This window comes from Eurosta solidaginis, chromosome 4 (assembly GCF_040869045.1).
Source record: "Eurosta solidaginis isolate ZX-2024a chromosome 4, ASM4086904v1, whole genome shotgun sequence".
NCBI lineage: Eukaryota > Metazoa > Arthropoda > Insecta > Diptera > Tephritidae > Eurosta > Eurosta solidaginis.
In genome coordinates, this window is record NC_090322.1 from 4,638,804 (window position 1) to 4,655,866 (window position 17,063).

A 17,063-nucleotide genomic window follows, 5' to 3' on the forward strand; every position below is an offset into this window, starting at 1 on the left:
AAATAAAACAAAATTTCAAAATAGGCGTGGCTCCGCCCTTTTTCATTTAATTCGTCTAGAATACTTTTAAGGCCATAAGTCGAACTAAACTTTACCAATCCTTGTGAAACTTGGTTTGTGCATAGATTCTATGACGTTAACTGTGAAAATGGGCGAAATTGGTTGAAGCCACGCCCAGTTTTTATACACAGTCGACCGTCTGTCCTTTCGCTCGGCCGTTAACACGATAACTTGAGTAAAAATGGATATATCTTAACTAAACTTAGTTCACTTACTTATCTGAACTCACTTTATCTTGGTATAAAATATGGCCGAAATCTGACTATGACCACGCCCACTTTTGCGATATCGAATATTACGAAAAATGAAAAAAATGCCATAATTCTGTACCAAATATGAAATAAGGTATGAAACATGGTAATTGGATTGGTTTATTGACGCAAAATGTAACTTTAGAAAAAACTTTGTAAAATGGGTGTGACACCTACCATATCAAGTAGAAGAAAATGAAAAAGTTCTGCAGGGCGAAATCAAAAGCCCTTGGAATCTTGGCAGGAATACTGTTCGTGGTATTACATATACAAATAAATTAGCAATAGCCGACAGATGATGTTCGGGGTCACCCTGATCCACATTTCGGTAGATATCTCGAAAACGCTTTCACATATACAACTAAAGGCCACTCCCTTTTAAAACCCTCATTAATACCTTTAATTTGGTACCCATATCATACAAACGCATTCTAGAGTCACCCCTGGCCCACCCTAATGACGATATCTCGAAAAGGTGTCCACCTATAGAACTAAGGGCCACTCCCTTTTAAAATACTCATTAACACCTTTCATTTTATACCCATATCGTTCAAACATATTCTAGAGTCACCCCTGGTCCACCCTTATTGCGATATCTCGCAAAGGCGTCCACCTATAGAACTAAGGCCCACTACGTTTTAAATAATCATTAACACTTTTCATTTGGTACCCATATCGTACAACACACATTCTAGAGTCACCCCTGGTCCACCTTTATGGCGATATACTGAAATTGCGTCCACCTATAGAACTATGGCGCAATCCCTTTTAAAATACTCTTTAATACTTTCCATTTGAAACCAATGTCATACAAACACATTCCAGGGTTACCCTAGGTTCATTTTGCTAAATGGTTATTTTCCCTTATTTTGTCTCCAAAGCTCTCAGCTGAATCCCTTATTCCATTTATCTTGCTCCCAGTCTCACTCCCACTATCAATTCAACACGCAGTTTCACTCTCACTCCCTTTTGAACCATCATTCCCACTCAATCTCTCACTCCAACTCCCACTCCAACTGTCACTTTCACTCCGAATCTCGCTCCCACTTCCACTCCCCTTACATCCCAGCTCATATATGGAATCTCTATAAGAAGTTGGCATGGCACCGCCTACTTTTCCAACAAATTTTTTACTAAATCATTCATGAATCATAACGAACGAAACAAACAAAAATTTTGAAATCGGTCAAGCCCTTTTTGAGTTTTAGCGAGACTAATGTACAGCATATCATTTTTACATATAAAGATTTTGTTAACACTAGTACATAGCTAATCGATACTTTCTTTACATACGCAATGCGATTTAGACGCTCCTCATATCAATGTGCGCAGGCATTTCGTTTCAACCAATTTGTTTTAGGAATACTTAGAATTTAAACTCCAAAGAGAAAGCTCGAAGGAATTTCATTCACAAAATTCAGTTAGCATTAATCTTTAATATAGTCCACACTTAAATCGAAGAAAGAGTTTCGCATTTCTCATTTTTAAGGTTCTAAAGAAAACTTTTGACTATCGAAAAACTTTAAATTGCTGTACTGTATTTCATAGTCAAAGACCAAGACTTTTCTATAAAAAGGCCTTTTTTCAAATAAGATATACATATGTATGTAAATCGTTGTTTCAAGCGCAATCAATAAAATTTTGTTAGAGTTTGTTTTTACTTTTTCCACACACAAATACTGAAACCTGCCGCTGTGAAGTCTTCAAAAAGTAATTTATTTATCTGCTTCCAGATTGCGCTTTAACTGACCTTTGTTCTACTCTTTACTTCCTCTTGAAGTCGATAATACTCATTTCAGCTCCTAATTTTTCACTCTCGTATTTGTTGTCTTTGTAACATTTCCTTACATTTTTGATTGAGTATATTACAGTCAATAAAATTTTAGTTAAATACGTTTTTAACGAAGCCATAAATGCCTAGCTGTCATGCCATAAACACAGACTCACTCACTCACCAATTTTGTAAACGATTGACAAGCTGTGTGAATGTGTGCATATGTACAAGTGAGAGGGTGCGTGTGCGCATGCGCGTCAGCAGTTCATCTGTAATACTTTATGCTATAGTTAAGCTTGCTTTAACGGCTCAAACGAATTTTGGTGCAAGTAAAATACCGTCAATGCTGCTGAGGCTTCCTCTTCATCACTCTCCATAATTCCCGCCATTTTTTTTGCTTTTTCTTTTGTTGGTAAGTTTGACTTTGGTGTTGTTTTAATGTTCTTTTTAATACAGCTTTTATTGATTTTTATTGCGTGTTTGTTGCGCGCAGTCGTGCGTGTTGCATTTCGAATTTCCTTTCTATGTTTTTTGCTTATTTTTTCTAATACGAAGCTTTAAAGTTTTTTTTTTTTTTTTGATTTTTGATGTTGTTGGTATTGGCATCAGTTTCGCTGCTTTCGCTGTTTATACTCTTCATATTTTAGTACCTCAATTAATTTTGTTAGAATTAAAGTTTTATGCTGTCTCAAATGATGAGCCATCTTTGCAGCTCTTCCCTGAGGTGAGTATAAAAGGGCAAAGAGTCATTAGAGAATGTTTCAGAAATGTCGAGTTGCTGCAGACGCGCGGTTGAGAAGAATGTTAAGCGTATAGATAACTTGTTCTTGCTGGAGAAATGAATTGAATTATTGCATATAATAAAATGAAAAAATTTAACTACATAAAAGTAGCTCGTTGAATTTGCAAATTATAAAAAAAAAACTTAAAATAAAAATGAATTAAATAAGTTGCTAAGCATTAAATGAATGATTATAAAGTGAAGATATGCGTTTTTTCCAAGCTTAAAAATTTAAAAATAAAATATTTTAGGGACCAAAAAATATATAAAATATTTAACTAAAGATTTTACAATTTTCATAAAAAAAGCCAAAAGTGTTGAAAATGTTACTACCAAAGTTGCTGATTTGTGCTGTGGTAGGTAAAACTTGAGAGCTATGAAAGCATTTTTTGAAAAAAAAAAAAACATATTTACGACAATACAGGAAATCATGAAAATGAGATACAAGAATAAGATAAAATTAAGCCTTGAACTGATTATTGATTAGTGAAATAGTTATTGTTTCAAGAGAGTTTCAGGTGCATTGTTTTCTTGACGATTGGTGCCAGTGACGAACAAAAACTCCAAAAAATTGTTTAAGGAATATATATCGCAAGTGCCTATTCATTTATATATTTTTTGTTTTTTTCCTCCGAAACAAGCAAAATAATAGCAAAAACAAAAAAATAGATTTAAAAAATCAGGAAATTTTAGTAAAATAATAACGAGCAATTTCTTCAACTGAGCGAAATATTACCTAAGATAAAATAAGATAATATAATTGTTGAGAGTTGCACTGTGACCATTCGTCTATTGTGTCTTCATCTCCTTCACAGCACCTCACCCAATACAAGTTCCCTAATGAAGCCTAGTAGTTCTCCTGACTTGACGGTTTGGGAGGAAAGGAATGCTCTGACCATGGCGAGCCTAAAAACTTAGCACTACGTCTTAATATTGCGCGTTCCAAGAGGATATGTTCCGCCATCCCCGCTGAACAATCACAGAACCGGTCACTCGATTGTATGCCTAATTTATGTATGCGGCTGTTGCTATGTCCTGCAAGAATGGTTGTTAGAATTATAAGGCGCGTTTTTTTAAATGCCTATGTTTGTCCTATAGTGATTTTTACTATAACCTACTAACAGTAGCTTAGATTGTCTTAAAGATTGCGCATTGCACCAGTGCTCTTCCTTTTCTAGCAATAAATGTCCCGAATCACCTGTAGGCAAACTGGCAGAAGTGGCTAAGGACCAATTGGTCCGTTTGCTCTTTACACTCCATTTCCCTGTTGCTTGGGAGCCAGGATAGCAGTACTACATTATGCATTCCACGAACTCCAAGGCTAGTGCTGGTTTTTCGTTGAAGTATCTGCGTTGAAGCTTCAGTTCAGTTTACTGACTTATGGCATAAATTTCCGCTTCAAATATGCTCGGGTGTACTCGCAGAGGCACTGGTATTCTGGCTTTGGGTCCAAAGCGTCCAGTTCCAATCGCCTCTGGTGTTTTCGATCCATCTGTATACCATTTAATATGGTGTGGGAGTTGGATGTTCTCTCATCTGGCTACATTCTATGCAATCTTGTCTCCAAATTCCACTTTATATATATATTTTCTGAAGGACCACCTGCTTGAGTATATCATCTCTGCGGAGTTGAGAGATTGGGATGCTCCTTCTAAGCTCCTCCAAGTTTCGATGTGAAATAGCCTTTTCCGTGCTCTAGCCCTCCTTTGCAATATTTATGAGGGTTCACTTGGCTGTCTGCTGTATTGCTATGTATAGCGGAGTAACGTCGAGGATAACCTCTAGCGCATATGCATAGCCCTCGTGATGCATACATGTGGCAGCAGTTGGAGTTTTTTTAGCGTCATCAGTCGAGTTGTTTGCGATTTCCAGGCTATCGAGTCATAGGTTAACATGGGTTTTACTATCATGTAATACATCCATCTGAAACATAAGTTTTTTTCGCTTAACCTTTTTCATGTCATAATGGATATCGTGGTCCTAGTTTTCATGGAGTCAAAATATTGTTTTCATAGGAGCTTGGTGTTAAAGGTGACCCCCAAGTATTTTACTTCCGTTCCATACTCGTGGGTTACGTCATATATTTTAATTGCTCTAAGGGCTGGTAGGACTCTCTTTCTAATGAAAGGAATGATGGTCGTCTTTGATGGGTTTATCTTACTCCCCACACTGGCGCACCATCTCTTTGTTATATTTAAGGCTCTCTGTATGATATCACATAACCTGCTCTCAAATTTACCCATGCAATAATTGCCAAATCATCCGCGTAAACCTGGCTTCTAGTATCATTGTTTGATAGGCTTTGCACACGTACTTACAGATATTAAGTAGTAGAGGCTATGGCAAGAGGGATGACGGGAGGTGGCTTATCTAAAAGGTTCATCGCGGTCAGTCCAACTCGTTCGTAATTGTCGGGTAATTACTAATGGTGCTGGTTCCCAGAACGTACAGCGTTTATATCCGGCATAGGACCAAAAATGCCCCAAAAACCTTCTGGACGTGCTTTTATAGCTAATAACTCCAAAATCTAAGATTATTCTTTCTCAAAAGATGAAAGAGAAGCCTATGTAGCGCGTCAATTTTTTTCCCATCAGGAGTATAGAAAAAACATAATCTAAAGATGATTCTAAGAAAAATTGCTGAAGACACCATAGCTCTAAGTCCGACAGAGCAAAGAAAATAATAATATAATATTAATTTTATTTTTAAAAATACGTTAAAATGGTCAATTCTAAGTAAAAAAATTATCTTTAAATAAATTACATAAAAATTATAAAAATTGTGTTTTTTTTGCTTATTACATGAAAATATTGGTTTTTTGAAATTTTTTTTCTACTAAAACGAATTCGAGAAAAGAAAAACTGTCTGAATGAAAGTTGTTGGAAATGTTCTGAACTTCAGCTGTAAAGAAAAAAAAATTCCGTAAGAAATTAGTTAAAAATGATAATATAGTTGTTAAAAATTAATTTTAGGCAAATTTCTCATAATTTAAGCCTGATATCTCTACTAAATTCAAAACCACTATAGTTATTAATACAGGTTCTGAAGCGTACGTAAATAACTTTAAAGTAAGCCCAGTATGAAATTTTTCCTTTTATTATATCAGAAGCTATGAAGTTTTTTTGGCCAAACCCCACATTCATATGGCAAAATATATATTTGCAAAAGTCGGGGACTCGAAATCGGACTTAGAGCTGTGGTGTCTTCAACAATTTTTCTTAGAATCATCTGTAGATTACGGTTTAGCTATACTCCTGATGAAAAAAATCCATCCATACAATTTGACCCGCTCTACTATGTATATAAGCATATTTTCTTCAATATTAAAATAAAAACATTTTCATTTTTATTGAGGGTATTCTCTCTGTCTGGAAACCACAGAAAACATAGAAAGCTTTCCAATTTACTGTCAAACGTTTTCTACGCAATAACAAAATACATTCCTAGGGTTTCTACAACCATTAATGTGATAAGAATGTTGAAACTAATATTTTGGGCTTCATTCTGTATTGCGAACGATAGCTCAGAGGAATGCTACGCCTCCAAACGATTTCGTCTAGCAATGCTCAGGTTAGGTTAGGTTGCACTGGCCGGTCCATGAGGACCTCACATAGACTGAATAAGTCCGTAGTGTTACCAGAAGTTTGTTTTAACGACCAAACTGAAAAAACCCTATCAAAAAACAGGACCTATCTTATAAAATAACTCCGTCCTCTTGGCAAATACTACAAGCTTCCTAGGATTTAAGCCACTTGCTGCTTCTAGATCCGACAGCTGTATCACTCCTAATAGCTGGAGTCTTAGCCTGGCAAGCGCAGGGCAAGAGCACAGAACATGCTCGATCGTTTCCTCCTCCAGCCCGCTTTTCCTACATCTGCTATCACTGACCAATCCTAATGTAAAGGCATGTGACGCCCGAAGGCAGTGTCCAGTCAGAATACCCGTCATGAGTCTACAGTCCTCTCCTTTTAATGATAGAAGCAGCTTTGTTAGTCTAAGGTTGTAAGACCTGCACATAATCTTCGACACTTTATAGCCCCGCGCTTGAACCCACGCCTTTCCTGCTTGGTTGATCATGTGCACCTCTCGCCTTCGCTTAATTTCGCCCAGTCTAATTGGGACGTATACGGAGCAAGCTTCACGGGAAGCGCCCTTTTTAGCTAATTGATCCGCTTTTTCATTCCCATCTATTCCCATATGTCCTGGGACCCAATATAGATGTATGCTTCTCCCTGTCCCGATTCTCTCCAGGGACTGCTTACACTCTAACATGCATTTAGATGCTGTGGTATGCGATATTATTGCCTTAATTGCTGATTGACTGTCAATATAAAAGTTAACACGATTGCAGCTTGGGCTATTTTCTTCCAGGGTTTCTACTGCTTTGGTTACGGCTACTATTTTCGCTTGGAAAACGCTACAGTAATCCGGCAGCCTGTAGGATCTGTTTATTTCCGGATCAGCACAGTATACCGCAGACCCTACTCCTTCCACTACTTTGGAACCATCTGTGTACACATGTATCACCTCGTCCGCCATTTGAGCACCCTTGCGGCAACCGTCTACCTCTATTGTGGCCTTAAGATCGCCCTCGAAGCACAGATGGTATTCTCTATCATTTTCGTTCGATCTTTACGTTACCGTTTCTTATGTTTCTTACACGTTGTCATCGTTTACCATAGTACAAATACACAAGCGAGTCGTCTCTGAGGCGAAACGAACGTTCGCTTAATTTTCATTGCAATATTTTATGCAGTTTATTGAAAATTAATCAAGTCCTTTTCTTTCTCTTTGACTTTCAGTTGCTGTCCAGTTCACTGCTACAGCTCGTTGCTGCGTTTTGGTGGGAAGCGTCATCTCCAACTACCACAACGTAAGTGTCCTCTCTTTTATTTGTCATTATATATCTGAATATTTGTATGCCTATATTATATTTACCCTATTTGTACAAATATTTGTATATGTAAAGCTAATATGTTTTTCGAATATTTGTTTAATTTCAGGGAATCACCGCAGTTGGCGCTTAAGCAAATACCACTCACATACTTCCGTACCTACACCTACCAACCGCTTGTTGGCAGCCCTTTGGCTAGTTTTCCCTTCTTTCATCAAACAGCCAGCGCTCTGCCATCATCCGTACTTGCAGGCACCGCACGATATGATCAGAGTGCATTTATGCCTGGCCACGGATTTCCTATGAGCTTAGCATTCCCACAGCAACAGCTGCCAGAATTTTATCAACTACCACAACAGCCACTATTGCAGTTGAGACCAAAAAAGATTCCAAGCACAGCAACAACAAGGCGACCAACCACGCCACGCACCACAACCACCACAACAACGACAACGACAACAACAACACCACCACCTCGCACAACTCCTAGTAGTACCACAACAACGACAAGTGCAACCGATGTTAGAAGCTTCGCAACTTACGGCTCACAACCTTATCCTTATCCATATCCCACATTCAATCGACGCGCCTACATGGGTTATAATTCACAATATTATCGCGCTGCTTATCCTTATCCAGACCAAACGATTTTGAAATCAACACCCACGGCGGACGAATTGAACAATCGTGGCGGTCAATTACAATTTGTACCTTGCATGTGCCCGCTGAGTGTGAGTGCGTCAAGTGTAGAGAGAAATGCAGCGCTCTTATTACAAGGACGTAACGCTGGAGGTGAAGATAATAATGATGACTTGTCGGCATTGGATCGCTCAGAAGACATGAATTTACCTGCAGAGGCGCGTGTGATGTACAAACAAACGGAAAGTGATCAAAAAGAAGATGAGAAAAGCGCATCTAACACTATAAGCGAAGCGGTTAATTCGGAGAGTTTATTGACACAAAAGTTATTGAAAAAAGTGATAGAACCTGCTCAAGAGCAGCTGAGTACGAATAAGGTTGAAGCAGAGTCGTTGCGAGCGACGAGAGGGGCAGTGGAAAGTATGGCCGATAGCACAGCATCTGCCGTATAAATAGTATAAGGAAATATTGAGAAAATTTAAATTCATATTTTTATTGATATTTTATGTATAAAAATTATATACTTAAAGTAGCTATATTAATAAGTTTATTTATATTGAAATAATAATGTAATTAAATCTATTTAAAGAATATGTAGACCAAAATGAAAAAATTTAAAAATGTGTTGTCTATAATTTTCTTTATAATCACGTTAGTATGATCACATCTTTATTACGTTTTAGTTAAGCGTCTGTTGTTACCTTCGCATCACTGCTACAGTGGACTCAAATTTCACGACATGCGTATCAACGTCACGTTAACCTGTGAACTAATCGCAATAGCTTGAGAGAAACCCGAACAAAAAAGGCAATGAACGGTGAACTTTTCCTAGTTGCTAAATTACGCGTGAGCTGATAAACCCGACACCTAAATCCGTGACAATGGAAATTATATTCCACCACTCTACTATGATGTAAGAGTAGTGAAAATGGCAATATCCCGTCAATAAAAACACAAAATTACTGGGAAAAACGGATTTTCCGTCGAGCTGTTCAAAGATAGAAGCGAAAATTGGTAAAAGGCATACATCAAGCCTACGGCTGGTTGGACAAGCCCCCGTCTTAAAATTGAAAAGTGATGTGCTCTTTCATAAGAATGATGACTTCAGGGCAATAATTAGACTCTATTTGTGTGGCGTGGAGTTGGTTATGTCCACTAGATTCTTCTTCTTGAACCAACAAGGTGACTCTCTAGGGGTCTTGGGGAGTTTTATCAATGTTGATGGCCTTTGCAGGAGTTTTATCCAAAAGACTTCCGGAAAACAGCACCATTTGGGTACTAGCACAACCATCTACGAAACGATTTGATTTGACAATATTGAAACTTATAAAGTTACTAATGCTTACATCTTCATAAAACGTCAGTTAATCTCAAAAGAGGACTCCATAGTATGATATTGGCTAAAGAAATGCTATTAATACCCAATGGAAGAGAGAAGGTGTTAGGCCAAACGTACACCCCAGTATCCTTTCACAAACATAAAACGCCGTGAAAGCCTTTCTCCCCTATATTTAGCTTCCACGAGAACTTACTGTTTAAATCGATTCTTACTCGTACATGTATAAGGTTTTTCTTGTAAGGCACCTGTCATAGCTTGGGCATAGTCCAGGCTGCCAATCTTTTCACGTACATAAATAAGCTCGGAGGGCTTCACAGGCCACTGCCGACGGGAAATAACGTTTTAAAAGAATATTTTTGAAAGTATTTCGAAGGTAGTTGTCTCGTGACTTGAGACGGGAACTTTAGGTTAGCTAGGCCAGCACACTTCCTGTACAATGCGGAGACCGCTGTGAGAATAGCTCATGGAATAAGATCCTATTGGTTACAGCGGTAGGGTCATGCTATGCAAGTGGATGAAGGTGTATGATATCAACCCCTTTAATCCCCTTAAAGCCCTAACAATGCTTGGCTACTGTCACTTTCTTCTCACTTCACTTCTTTCGTAGAATCAGATAAAATAATTGTTGTTGAAAATTTGTATCCAAATGCTCTAATAGATGCCCTAGGAAATTGGCAGTTTCAACCGGGTTATGTTGTAGAAACACTATTCTTAGAGGAGTTGGGCACGCTAAACGGTGAATAATTGGTCAGGGTAATGTGGTAAATTTCCGCTCTTGCACTGTTAATACCAAAATTGTTTACTGCTCCTTTCTCATTACTGTTTGTACTGTTATTCTTAATTTAAGGACGAATAGCCAGTTGGAAATTCCGTTATTTAGTCGAACGGTTACCTCCAGCACTTTTTCTTCTATTTCCACTTGAATTTATTTTTAATAGTGAATTTGTGTCTTTGTGAGAAAGAGATCCGAAACTTTGTTTCTACTAATGCCGCTTTTGACTTTTTTGTATAGAATTGTCCCTTCCGGCGATTAGCGTTTGATTGAATAAAAAAAGAGAAAGTCAAGTCAAAACAAACCATTAAGGAAGTGTAAGTTCGGGTGAAACCGAACATTACATACCCAGCTGTACACTTGAAATGCTGTTGTTGTTTTGTGTGCTTAATAGTGTTATAAGGCTGCGCAATAACACATATATATATGGTTCTGTTCTCAACTAATTTTTCTTCGAGTTATGGCTCCCGAAACATAGAAAATTGCTTAGTCATAAAAGGGGCGGTGCCACGCCCATTTTTTTTAATTTGAAGTTGTTCCTATTTATTGTTATAAATCCACTTGGGAAATGAAATACCATTGATATAAAGCTCTTTGTTGCAAAGATAAAGCTTATTTTTTTCGTCCACGACCCTTTTAAAAATCTTTTATATAAAAGTGGGCGTGGTCCTTAACCAATTTCGTTAATTTTTCTTGAAAGCATTCCTTATAATAAAGGCAACCTCTCTGCCGAGTTTTGTTACGATAGGTTTAACGATTTTTGATTTATGATTAATAATATTTGTAAAATTGTTTTTATCACAAGTGGGCCGTGCCACTCCCATTAAAATTTTTTTTTTTTCAAATTTTTATCAAGAGTCTCAATATCAGTCCACATGTCAAATTTCAACATTCTAGGTGTATTATTTACTTAATAATCAGGTTTTTTGTGTTTTCCAAAATGTTATATATATAAAAAGTGGGCGTGGTTATTATCCGATTTCGCTCATTTCAATACCAATTTATTCCGGGACCAGATAAGTCCGTCTGTACCAAATTTGTTTAAGATAACTCAATATTTACTCAAGTTATCGTGTTAACGGTCAGACGGACGGGCGGACGGACATGGCTCAATCAAATATTTTTTCGATACTGATGACTTTGATATATGATGATAAGTCTATATCTATCTCGATTCCTTTATACCTGTACAACTAACCGTTATCCAATCAAAGTTTTAATACCCTGTGTACATGTACAGCTGGGTATAAAAATAGAAAGAACAACAATCAGTAACCGAAGACGCGGGTTGATAAGGTCGGTGGTTAACATGGATGACTCATTGTCAAAACAAACTGATAGCCTTAGCATTCGTCTTAAGTAATAAAAGAAAAATAGTAAAGCGCAGCCGAAAGTAAGTAGAAGATAAAGTAGTCGCATCTATTTTCGTAGTAATTTCAAAATTTTATTATTAGAATTGAAGATACTTCTTCATAGATTTTCGATTTGTTTAATGAAGCAAATAAAAGTTCGGCTTTATGCTCATTAGTCAAAGAGGCAAATTTAAAATTGAAGTTGAAGCCTCAGGCAGAGAAATATTCAAAAGCAAATGATTGTAAGCGTCGATGAAAGTATTTCGATTTAAATATGCAACTAAATATATTATTTATGTTCATGTGTAAGTTCTTTTGATTTTTCAAAAATTTTTGTTGAGAAACATGATTAACGATTTGCTTGCCCAAAGCTCACATTTCACTGGTTCCTTTGTTGAACTCTTTTGTATTTGATTTTTCATTTCTTGTTGTCATTTGTGAATAGAATTGCAGGTTTTCACTTATCTTGTTTGTAATATCTCAAGTATTTGTCTTGTATTATTTGACAAATTACTGTAATTATTTTTTCCTGCCGAGCTGTAGGTTATTTGAAAGACATACCTACCTACCTGATTAAGCTTGTGACTTATGACACCTTCAAATATTTTTTTTGTATTTGTGAATCGTTTGACCTTGCATGTGATTAACCTGAATGCTTAAGCAATCTGGATTCTTTAGAGGAGTTTTTAGGAAACTTAATACTTACAAATGCATGTTCATTGTATGAATCACAGCTGGGAAGAACCGGAAAAGAAATGGAAAGCGATTTTACGAAGATAAAAGCAGCTAAAAAAAAGCTGGTAAGCGGGTGCATTGGGGACAGGAAAGTTAGCTGCATTTGATCTAAAATAGGTAGGTAACGTTTTATTTGTGGGGCGTTTCATGCCCATTCATCCTACTAATTGTTGTTGTTGTTGTTATTTCTGCGTTGTAGCAGTGCTTCGCCCCATCGAATAGGTGCAATCAACCACGAGTTGAGAAACTTGCAGTTCCAACAAGGTTTGATATAGCTTAGAGGCATTGGTTCCACATTAAATTGCAGAGATGGTTGGTGTCATGTGGGAACACAGTGCATGTAGGATATATATTACGCATTTGTTGGTATGGTAATTTGAGAACTTTTCGAGGAAGTCACCGAAGGCCTCTTTGTGCTTTTTTTTTATTCATACGGCTGAATTATTGAGCGCCGAGTTTCTTCATAGAGCTTACGTAAATGATTCCTTAAGTTCTTGGGAGACGAGCCTTCTTCAATCAGATTACTGTTGGGATGTCCAGGCTACTGGGTATTCAACAGAAACTGTGTGCTTAGTGTTTCATATCTCTCCTTAATGAGGTGTATTCTCGCTTCTGTATAGATGATGTTCTGGAGGCATAAGAAAACATTCTGCGGAAGCGCTGAGTGCGGTATTTTGACAGGCATACAGTTTCCTCCAATGTGTGTCTCGTCAGTAACAATAGTTTAACCGCAAGAAACGCTAACGTGTGTCAGCATTCGTGAACTGCGCTCGCGTAAAACAAGGCTCCAGCTACTTAAGGCAGCAGAGTTGCCGGATCTTGAGGCAGCAATTAAACTAGGGCCTACAAAATTTATAGTATTTGCAAAGGGGTGGAGTTATTTGGTACCTAATTGGCGGTCTATGCGAGTACTTTATTGGCCGACCAATGGTTCAATCTAATCCAACCTTAGCGAAATCGATGATGCTACATGAATTAGTACGACGAGTTGGCATGAAATGCCGCATATGTATACTTTCTAGACACACGCCATTATCCAAGGCTTCTCAATGCAGCCAAACCCTACCAATAAACAGTGATGTCCCTGTTGTTGTTGTAGCGATAAGGACACTCCCGAATGCCTTGGGGAGTATTATCGATGTTGATGGTCCTTTGCCCGATGCAGATCCGGTACGTTCTGATAGCAAGCACCATAAAGGTACTATCCCGACCATACGATTTGGTATGACCACATGCAACCTTCTATGTCATACCGCCCTCCCTCCCTCTACTTCCATCAGGAGTTCGGGGTCGCCAAAGCCTCGGCTGGTAATGAAACAAGATTCGCCACGGGTAGGTGAGGTTGAAAATTGGATTGGAGAAGCTATATATTGCGCTGGCAACCTCTTGAGAGGGTTGCACTACACAACCCCCTGAATCAATTTGGAATTTTAGTCGCCTCTTTGCGTTGGCAAACTGAATCTCTTAATTTAAGTAAGACCTCAATGAGTAAATGGGTGAAAACTACATTCAACTTGTTGTGCTTGTTCTTGAATGTTATGCGTACAAACATTTCGAAAAATTTAACTTGGATTTTAAGAAAGAGTTCACATATCGTCGGCCTAGGGCCGTCTTCACCATCTTCACCTAAATTGGCAAAGCAATCTATAGCAGTTAGCTTCATTTAAAATTTTCGTTTTCACCAACACAGGGTGTGGTCACCAGGTTGAAACGAAAATAGTGCATATTTTGTAGAGCAAATCGGAAAAATCTATTGTGAATACACGAAAACTAGCAAACAGCTGACTTTTGTTTACATTTTTTCTACCGCGAAGCTTCAGTTTGCATTAGGAAAACGAAAATTGCGATGGTGGGAAAGGCGCTAAACCGGCGATATATTAATTCTTTTTAAATATCTGCTATATTTATATTAAATTAGCAACCGTGTGTTTCTTATAATTGTGTGAATAGTGAAATAAGTGTTTTAATTTGAAATAAAAAAAAAAAAAAATTAAATCTACTGGGGCTCTTTGTTCTAGTCGTTGCATTATGTAACAACTATAGTAAACATTGGTAACAACAACAATTTATTCGAATGTTTTTGTTGCATTTTATTTTGTTTATATCAGCCAATTAAGTAATGCCAAGTAATGCATGCGATTTATGCTCCAATGCTGCTGCTGCGCCTCCTCCCCAAACTCGTAAAATGTTACATAAACCAAAAATTAAATCATAAATATTTTGTTTGTATTTAGGTTTGATTTTACGTTTGTAAGCGCCAATGTATGCCTCTTTTATTTATTGCATTTTTGTGAAAATTTTATTTTGCCCAATTATTCATGCTTGCGCGGTGTGATGGTTGCGTGCTCCGCCTACCACACCGAAGATCCTGGGTTCACGCCCTGGGCAAAGCATCATCATGTTTGAAACAAGTTTTTCAATTAGAAGAAAATTTTTCTAAGCGAGGTCGCCCCTCGGCAGTGTTTGGCAAGCACTTCGAGTGTATTTCTGCCATGAAAATCTTTTCAGTGAAAACTCATCTGCCTTGCAAGTAGGTTCCGTCCAGCCAATTTGTACGCAAAACTAAAAGGACCACGACGCAAATTTGAAGAGAAACTCGGCGTTAAATCTCGGAGGCTATCGCGCCTTACATTTATTTATTTTTTTTATTCATGCTTGCGCGTGTTTATGGCATGTTTAATTGCGTATGTGATTACAAATGTTTTCGAAGAGTTTCGGTAGAGGCAAGTCTATATTAACGGCAAAGTGTGAAAATATCAAAATTTTGCATTGGCTTGTAATTTTTGGCCTCAGTTGTATTATAGTAAAAGCTTTATGGGCAAGGTTGTTGTATTTGCTTAAGTTTAGTTATGTTCAGTATTTCCAGAATGCGTAAGCTATTATGCGCTATTTTCGTCGACTTACAGCAAAACTAGTTTCAACGATAGAATTTGGGAATTCAAATCGACAGTGATCCATATTGATCAATTTGTTGTTACATTTGTATGTTAAATTTTTATTGGGATCTGGATCACTGTAGTGGAACGCACTTACTTAATGTTACACGATAGTTGTAATGCTTTAGCTGTTACCTTCTAATGTGTAATGCATAGTAAGCAGTTGCAAGATGTAGGTGTTAAAACCAAATGGTAAAGCTGCTTTCGATCTAGACTGATCAGTTGTGAAGTATATCAGGAACACTATTTATGACAATTTTCTATGAAAAACCACTTGTTATGAAGGCACCTTTCTAACACCTTTTACTGTGAGTCGCTTAAGATGATATCAAAGTATCAATGATCTACAATTCGACAGCCCAAAATGTTTCAAAAGATATTAATGCAGGAGTACAAGATTGAAAAACATTCATTCCCAGAAAGAGCCTAAAGTAGATATTATGCAAATATTATCACCAAAACAGTTGTAGCTTAATGTGCATGGTGGATTCGCCAGGTAAGAACCCACTCTGATATGGTAAAATCCACAATACTTTTGATAACATTTCCTGTCCAATACTAGACAATGAGTCTGCTATAGTTGGGGTGGTTATCCTTTCTTGTGAATTACGAAACGAATACCTAAATTCCTGACGCAATGCATGAGCCGTCTGAGCATACTTCGCATAGAGTTGACGCATGTATTATTCCCCACCGAATAGCTCTGCGGGAGATTCAATTTCACCCGCGCTTTTGTTGTTTTGTAGTTTGCACCTCGTTATAGCCGAGAGGGAGAATATATATACCATCATCAGCGATGGGAAGCGGGTTAGGGGATCAGAATATACCCGCGGTAGATATGCCTGTCGTAAGAGGCGACTAAAATACCAGATTCAAGGGGTTGTGTAACGCAACCCTTCAGGTTGCCAGCGCAATATATAGCTTCTCCGAACCCAATTGTCAACCTCACCTATCCGCGGCGAATCCTGTTTCACTAACAGACGAGGCTCTGGCGACCACAAGCTCCTCATGGAACTTGGAGGTGGGGAGGGGGGAATGGCCTGAAGGTTTAATGTGGCCACATAAATCGTTCCCGAGATGGTCTGGCTAGCACCTTAATGGTGCTGTGGTACCGGAGCGTACCGGATCTTTATCCGGCAAAGGACCATCACAACGATAACACTCCCCAAAGCCTTCGGGGAGCAACCTTATCGCTGCAACAACAACAACAACATGGGAAGCTTCAACGGTCACCTGGTCTCCACTCTTTTTCTTGCATGCCTCGCGCTTGAAGTCTTCCGTCGAGTTTTTTCGGTAACATGCTCTAGCACTTTTCTCAACTGGGTACCCTCTCACGGTAGTGTTTGCATACTTTGCGTGACATTCTTTCTTTTATTAGAGAAGTGATTTCACTGCATATGCTTTCTGGCGGATTGGCTTGTGTTTGCAGTGAGTGTGAGTGAGACAGCGTTGAGAGGTCAGTGGAAGTCTGCTATGATCGCTAATCTTCGTTCAACTTGCAGTGTGCCTTTGTTTGCACGTCTTTGGCGG

General features: G+C 38.1%; 2 protein-coding genes across 10 annotated transcripts in view; both read left to right on the forward strand.

The window, feature by feature from the left end:
• LOC137248811 (uncharacterized) overlaps positions 1-9,020 on the forward strand; it is a 28,112-nt gene extending 19,092 nt beyond the window's left edge. Inside the window, exons 1-3 of one of the 2 annotated variants that reach the window (XM_067779709.1) lie at positions 2,879-3,222; positions 7,669-7,739; positions 7,870-9,020. In XM_067779709.1, the coding sequence (XP_067635810.1) occupies positions 3,190-3,222; positions 7,669-7,739; positions 7,870-8,851 (1,086 nt within the window). In that variant the 5' untranslated portion in view covers positions 2,879-3,189 and the 3' untranslated portion in view covers positions 8,852-9,020. Of the gene's footprint in view, positions 1-2,878; positions 3,223-7,668; positions 7,740-7,869 lie in introns of those variants that run through there. The other variant, XM_067779710.1, reaches the window with a different exon arrangement.
• A 5,397-nt stretch (positions 9,021-14,417) lies between these two features.
• Appl (amyloid-beta-like protein) overlaps positions 14,418-17,063 on the forward strand; it is a 262,090-nt gene continuing 259,444 nt past the window's right edge. For 7 of the 8 annotated variants that reach the window (XM_067779753.1, XM_067779763.1, XM_067779764.1 and 4 more), the window contains exon 1: positions 14,418-14,649. The gene's annotated coding sequence lies outside the window, so the exon portion shown is untranslated. The remainder of the gene's footprint in view (positions 14,650-17,063) is intronic. The other variant, XM_067779757.1, reaches the window with a different exon arrangement.